The sequence below is a fragment of the Odontomachus brunneus genome, unplaced genomic scaffold (genome assembly GCF_010583005.1).
Source record: "Odontomachus brunneus isolate Ranch 3 - 2012 unplaced genomic scaffold, Obru_v1 Obru_scaffold_138, whole genome shotgun sequence".
Taxonomy (NCBI): Eukaryota; Metazoa; Arthropoda; class Insecta; order Hymenoptera; family Formicidae; genus Odontomachus; species Odontomachus brunneus.
This window is the reverse complement of record NW_022639588.1, coordinates 64,021-71,838: the sequence shown is the minus strand read 5'-3', so window position 1 is coordinate 71,838 and position 7,818 is coordinate 64,021. Positions and strand designations below refer to the sequence as shown.

At 31.8% G+C, this 7,818-nt stretch overlaps 1 protein-coding gene across 15 annotated transcripts in view; it reads left to right on the top strand.

The window, feature by feature from the left end:
- The window catches only part of LOC116850228 (guanine nucleotide-releasing factor 2), a 366,959-nt gene that overhangs the window by 320,471 nt on the left and 38,670 nt on the right, over positions 1 to 7,818 (top strand). For 14 of the 15 annotated variants that reach the window (XM_032828261.1, XM_032828258.1, XM_032828251.1 and 11 more), the window contains 3 exons: positions 4,464 to 4,688; positions 5,594 to 5,776; positions 5,863 to 6,170. In XM_032828261.1, the coding sequence (XP_032684152.1) occupies positions 4,464 to 4,688; positions 5,594 to 5,776; positions 5,863 to 6,170 (716 nt within the window). The remainder of the gene's footprint in view (positions 1 to 4,463; positions 4,689 to 5,593; positions 5,777 to 5,862; positions 6,171 to 7,818) is intronic. The other variant, XM_032828256.1, reaches the window with a different exon arrangement.

The following is a 7,818-nucleotide window of genomic DNA, read 5'->3' as shown; positions in this document are numbered from 1 at the left end:
GGGGTGGTCGGTAGTCGGGAATCGGCAGATTTCGGTACCATTGTCTCGAGACGCTTCTCGTCTCGAGACGTTGTTGACATCGGGAGTTCGCTTGGTTGTCTCTCCCGGCTCTCCCGTTTTTTCCTGCCGGGTTTCTCGTGACGGCTGCTTTGCTGAAAGTAAATACAGCTGATCTGTCTAAACGCGATACTGTATTGTAACTACGATACTTTCTCAGCAATAGAATATTTTCTATTGCTGAGCGCCCGATAATTCGCGATAACAATTTTTCGTCGCCAAAGTACGAGAGTGCGATTCACCTGATGGAGGGCTCCGCTCGTTGTCGTCCTCTGCATCCTCGTCCCTCGATGTCCTCCGCTCCTCGTCCTGGTGGCCGGCAAGGGGCGTCGAGGGGCACAAAATTCGGGACGCGCTGACCTTCGCATCTGCTCCGCTCGCAAAAATCGCTTCTTCGCTTTGTTCTAAATTTTGCACAACAAACAATCCGACGGAACGCGATACTCGGTAAGGTCTCGAAAACCGTTAGCGACACGGCACGCGATAAACATTCTTTCCACTAATCGACACGGGATTCTTGAGACGGGCGCCTCCACGGCTGCCACGTCACATTACATATTGATTATAGATCCTTAAGATTATTTAATTATTCTACTTTTAAGAAGATAATTAAAGGGCATTAAAAATAATATAATGTATAATGTATTACAAAATTATCACAGATTAATTACTTCAACCATTATTATTGTGTATTTTACATATTAATTTTTTGACAACTATATGGTCAACGATCATGTTATTAATAATATTTTTTAATAATATTTCCACAAGTCTTCTTATCCTTTTCTTATTTTTTCGTCAAAACTGTAAAAGTAATTTAGTTGCTAAAATTGAAAACATAATATCGTAATTATCTCTGATACATGTAAATAGTGTTAACTTCGATTTCAATTATTTCAACTTCAGGCAGGGTTAATCTTGTTTTCATTGCAGATATGTATGATTTATGTTTCGATTAATATCAGGTTTGGTCGGGAAAATCCAGTGAATGAAAAAAACCGTTTTTATAACCGTAAATTCCGGTTTTCATTGTCCCGGATTTTATCCAATGGAGTAAACTAGCCAAACTATAAAAATTATTAATATATTTATACAATTTTATTTATATCCCAGACAGCACAAAGACGTTTTAAAAACGTATTAAAAACGTACGTACTGGACATTGTATATGTATTTAAAATGTCTATTTCAGATCCACAAACGTTTTAAATTTTAAAAACATCCGTTGTTACTTTTATGGATGTTCAAAAGATATCCGAATTAAAGACTCACCGGACTAAAACTGAACGTTCTTAGAACAAAAATAGAATGTTTGTAATTTTGAATATTAAATGTTCCTAACCACCAAAAGAATATTTAAAAGACATTTCAAAAAACATTTTTAAAAACGGTAAAAAAATGAGATACCCAGACAGCACAAAATATTTATAAAATATATTTACAAAATATTTATAAGATTTATTTGAATATTTTGTAAATATTTATCAAAATGTTTCATAAATATTTTTATAACCTTAGCTTTAATAGATCATAAATATATTTATCATAAATATTATAAAAATATTTATTAAAATATATAACATTTATATATTTTTTTCTCTTTTCTGAACTTTTCTTAAATTTTTAAAATATATATGTTCTTAGTTTTTACTTTATATTGTTTCACACGTTAATTCAAGTTAAATTTTACTTCGAAAATTTCCTTACCATTGGCGAGATTTGAACCTGAAATCTCTGGTTCTTCAGTCATTCACTTTACCTACTGCGCCACTATCATTTTGACTGAGAGACGCTTTTGTATGTATACATATGGTATATTCATGTATGAAAACAAATGATTTATTTAAAAGAAGAGAATAGAAATGTTTTAAATGTAAAATGTATGTTTGAGAAATATGTAAAAAGATAAATTATAGATAATTATTAAATATATAATAATTATAAGATAATTATTTAAAGTATATTTAAAAAATATTTGTTAAATATATTTGTTTTAAAAGTAAATAAAATATAAATAAATCATTTTGTAAATTTAAATAAATTGTTTTCTGATAATAAAAGAAATTTTAATTTAAAACACAAAAAAGATACTTTTAATATTAGAAAATAATTTATTTAAATTTATAAAATGATTTATTTGTACTTTATTTACTTTTAAAACAAGAAAATATTTATTTATATTAACATAGTTTTTATATAAAAAAAACAAATTTTCTTCTTGTAAGAAAGTCATTTTTTTTTCTAAAAATTTATAATTTTACAGCTCATTTCACAAATTTAAAAAAATATTACTTTATATTTATTACATATTTTCTAAAATCTAGCAAATACTTTTTTAAGTTAAGAAATTATATTTAACAAAATTATATTTAACAAAATATATTTCTTTGATGTTTTCAGTATACAATTTTTTTCAATATACATTACTAATTTAAATTTCGATTTTATTATTTTTTCATTAATTTATCAATTATAAATAATTATTTATTTGTTTATGTATACTATTTATAGAAATATTTACAAAATATTACTACAAATATTTATTTTTTGTTTACTATAAATATTGTATAAAATATTTAGCCTATATTTTAATAATACTTTGAATAAAGATTTTGATATTTTTTTCTTTATGTATAGAAATATTTATATTATATATATATAAATATATATATAAAATATTTTTATGTAATATTTAAAAAAAATAATTCGATTTAAATATTTATAAATCTTTATCATAAATATTGTGTGCTATCTGGGTAAATTTCCTTTCTTCATTAAGAAATGTTTTCCTTAACGGATTGGAAAAATATTGTTTTTTTTAATATTTAATGAATGTCAAACTTTTATTAAATATTAAAAAACAAAAAATTTTTCCAAACGTTAAAAAAATGTTTTTTTTTTTATGAAAAATGGGAACTTATCTCATTATTTTTAACATTTAAAAAAATGTTTTTAAAATGTTTTTAAATGTTTAAATGTTTTTATTGTTTTGCTAGTTGGGTTTCTTATTAATAATGCAAATTGAGGGGTTTTTTTGTTCGGAGGTTTGGGCGTTTTTTGTTTTGGGGTTAATTTATTCGCAATTTTCAAAAACTCGTAATGATAACTTTTTCGATGAAACTAACCAATTACATCATCGTTTGACAGATACAATTGTTCCAATAGAGAAGATAAATTTAATCGATTGTTTAAATTCATTCGTGTTGGTGAAACCGGCTTATACTATTAATAAATAAAGGCATATGCGAGTTCAACATGTGTTCCTTAGAAATACATAAAATGAACGTCTTTAAAATGTACAAAAGTCAACGTATTTTGTACATCCACTAATGTACGTAATTAAAACGTCCATATTAGGTTCATGGACGTTGGGACTAAATAAAAAACAAAATTGGTCGTCCATTGGACGTTGTGTACTATTTGGGATATTTATACAACTTTATGTAAAAATATATTTTTGCATAAAAATATATTTTTAATTAATAAATGATATTAATCCCTATGGTTAAAAAAACGCAATTAGTATAATAATAAAGCTTTTTTATTTAACTTAATATATAAAATACATTGTTAAAACAAAAACTTTGGAGACGTGCTACTTAATTTTATATTAATTTTTAATGAAGAAAACATAGTAAGTAATAAGTAAAATTAGAAACTTATCAGTACAGATCTGGTTTGCGTTTGCCATTCATCTTGCAAGAAAAAACTAATTTGCTGTATTGATTTTTAATCTATTACAAATTTTATTTTGGATAAATTTAATTTAAATTAGAAAACACTCTTTCAATTGACGCGAAATTCTCCGGATAATTATGTAAGTGCATGACAAAATTAATAAAATCTGCAGAAAGATAATCATTTTTACTTAATGCTTTCCACCACGTTTTGACATTTATATTCCTGACTTAAAAAAAGAAAAGAATGATTTTGGAAAAGATTCAGTCTCTGGTTGAAAGTATATAATTAACCTATTTGTTTAATAGAAAATATTAGTTTTTGCCGGATTTTTCCTGGAAAATACTGGTTTTTACCACTGTCATTTTTATCTAAAAAATGTGGAATTTTGCTAATCCTGATTTTAATATGCTGTTAAAATATACTGTTAAAATTTGAAAAGATTCTTAGAAATGCAGAATGTTTATATTTCGGTTATTATATTATATAGAATAATATACAGTTGACAGAATGCAGAGTTCTTACATAAAAATATAGTAGAAAGTTGTTGCTATCATCCTTGTATAGTCAATCACAAAAATTTATTGTTTAGAAAATTTCAATATCGAAATTCTGAAAAGTTTGTGAACATGCCTTGGTATCGCCTATATGACTCATTGAAGTGATTGAATTTATGATACTAGTGTTGAGTTCTTTACATTATATTATATATTCTATCGTTCTTGCAGTTCCACATTGGGATCCGCCACGAATCAGGTATATCAAGCGTTGGCGCAGTTGTTGAAACTCTGCGACGATGTATTACTGCACGGTGATCAATCCTCTGCTCTGGACACCGAAAACGTGACGCACGTTATCGGGCTAGTCGAGGAAGCGGTGAAAAATCTGGTTGCCCTGGCACACGAAAAGATCGCAAACAAGCAGAAACCCGCGGCTACTACAAATAACAATAGGTAATTTACGATAATGACAAATGAACTTTTTAATTTAAACTTTTTAATTTAAACTATACAGAGTGTAGAACAATCTACGAAGCTCTCATGAGAACGTAAAGCGGATTGAGGTGAACATAAATAAGACATAAATAGGACAAAAGTCCTATATCGTTTTGCAGTATTCGTAATAATAACCGAGAAATTAATTGCGATAGATTAAGGAAAAGCGTGTGCTGAATGGTAAAGGACAGACCGCTGGAGTCACAGCGCGGATATCGACGCGTGGCGATTGGAAGAACAACGCATCACTGTCTATGCTTATTTCGTTACGCCCGATATGTCTTAAGCCCGATCTACAATAGATGGAGTAAGGAGTAGAAGTAGGAGTAAGAAATAACCAGTAAGTAAGTGGACCAATCACAATCGATTATTCTTGAATTGTGAGAATGGAATTGGCCAATTTGCTTACTGCTTATTTCTTATTCCTACTCCTACTCCTTACTCCATCTATTGTAGATCGGGCCTTACCGCGCCTACTGTCATACCGCACTGAAACGAGATGTAGGAGCGATATAAGCAGGCAGTGGTACATTGTTCTTCTAATTGCCGCGCGCCGACATCCGCGCGCTATATTCCTGGGTTTACGCTGCGGCTCGAGCGCTTCTCTTCCAATCATTCAGCGCGCGTTTTTCCTTAATCTTTCCCAATTAATTTCTCAATTATTATTGCGAATATCGCAAAACGGTATAGGACGTTTACATTCATTTCGACCCGCTCTACGTTCTTACAAGAGTTTCGTAGATTATTCTGGGACATCCTGTATCAGGATATATTGAAATAGGGAAAGTACTCGAGAGTACGTACGCGCCTGAGATATGTTTCCTCCCAAACGAATTTCAGTGATGACGTGTTACAAATTGCAGAGCTTCTGGGTACGGGTCGGAACTAACGCAAAGAAACTCTCTGCCCGACATACCCTTGACACCGAGAGAACGGCAAATCTTGGAGCAAACGGCAGCGAGCAGCAGTCTAGTTCGCAGTTCGCACAGTTCGGAGTCGATTCTACGGGATTCTAGTCCACCCCCTAAGCCCCCGCTACCTGACAGGTAACACTCGTTTCGTTACAAAAACGACGAAGATAGATCATTTGTTATCGTGAAAGTTGAACATAGCGATGTTCGATCTCTTGTAGAACAAATGTATGTTTGTCGGAGGAAAACAGTTCTTCTGGTACACCTCCTCCTTTGCCACCGAAAAGAAGAACGAGGGCCCAACAGCTTTTCGACGAGTCGGAGGGTCTTCTGGCATCTAGTCTTGATAGAGTATCCCTGCGGAGTCGATCCCCGGAGGATTCGTCGTCCCTTCTCAGCGCATCCGCCGGTAGTTTGGATTCGGCTCTGAATCATTCCCGAGACGAGGACGAGATTAGAGCTATAATGGGACCAAATGACGAGTCGTTGAATGACAGTATGGACCTAAGTCTCATGGCGACTATTCAAGGTAACGCTCGGGCTCTCTTTAGTCTATAATTTTAACAGTTATGTTCAGATACAGTTTTTATAATATTCTACATTTGATGAAATGTTTCAAATTCTTTAAATATAAAACATTTATTAATCTCGAAGCATTTTATACAGGGTGTCCGAAATCTTTCTTGACACAATTCGTAGGAAAGTAGAACGGATTAAACGGAACAGAAAACTCAAATATCATTTTGTGAAATTCGCAATAGTTATCGAATAATTAATTATTTGCTCACACAAAATAATTAATTATTCAAAAACTTGCGAATTTCGCAAAATGATATTTGACTTTTTCTGTTCCGTGTAATCTGTTCTACTTTCCTATGAATTGTGTCAAGAAAAATTTCGGACATCCTATATAAATGTACAATCATAACAGTAGGTAGTAATGTCCAACGATGATATTTCAATTTTTATTAGTACGGATAATATACAGGGTGAATATTATATACCGGAACACCTGAATATCTCGAAAACAAAGCGTTGTATAAAAAAATGTTAAATACAAAAGTTGTAGGGTTTAAAAAGATCTATTTTATGATATTAGCAGTTTGACCTTGAGTTGCGTCATAAAGATCAGGTCAAGGTCACAATGATGTTTTTAAATGGATACCCCCATTTTTTATTGTATATTCTTGTAGCTTATCTCGAGAGCTTTCCAAAACACTATACTTAAGTATTTTTTCGTTAAGTACTTTTCGAGTTAAGAGGCTTCAAAGTTACGCTCTTTAGCATTAGCGCGCGTGGATACCGTAGTGACGAGCACGAACGCGCGCTCGTATTAATAGTAAATAGCGTAAGGCTGATGGCCTAAAAAACGTAAACGCAAGGGCAGCTCTCGTTTACCGCGCTTGTGTTTACGTTTTTCTCTGCCTTAGCTTACCTTAATCGGCCGGATATGATTTTCCTCTTGCCTTAATCGGCCGCGCGCTAATGCTAAAGAGCGTAACTTTGAAGCCTCTTAACTCGAAAAGTACTTAACGAAAAAATACTTAAGTATAGTGTTTTGGAAAGCTCTCGAGATAAGCTACAAGAATATACAATAAAAAATGGGGGTATCCATTTAAAAACATCATTGTGACCTTGACCTGATCTTTATGACGCAACTCAAGGTCAAACTGCTAATATCATAAAATAGATCTTTTTAAACCCTACAACTTTTGTATTTAACATTTTTTTATACAACGCTTTGTTTTCGAGATATTCAGGTGTTCCGGTATATAATATTCACCCTGTATGTTCAGAGAGAAGAAGGAGAGAAAGAGAGAATAGCAGCGGTAAGAGGATTACTGTAAATACATTCCTATATGTGTAAGATGAGCACTCTATGGTCAGAGCGCTTACTTAGCACATTGGTTTAGTATTCTGTTTGTGTCGTGGTCTTTGCGCTAGTCTGCGACGAACGTTTCTACGAGCTGTAGGAATACGCGCCCGTTACCGTTTACCGATTAAGCTATATGCCAATGTCAAAGAAAATTCACGATTACTATATGATTATTATACGATTATGGATCCGGAATATCCTCGCATTTTATATACACTAGTTAACAGTGAGAGTGCGAAATACAAAACGCAGTTGAAGCGAAATATAAACTATGAAGGTATTTAAAGAAATTTTATATAAT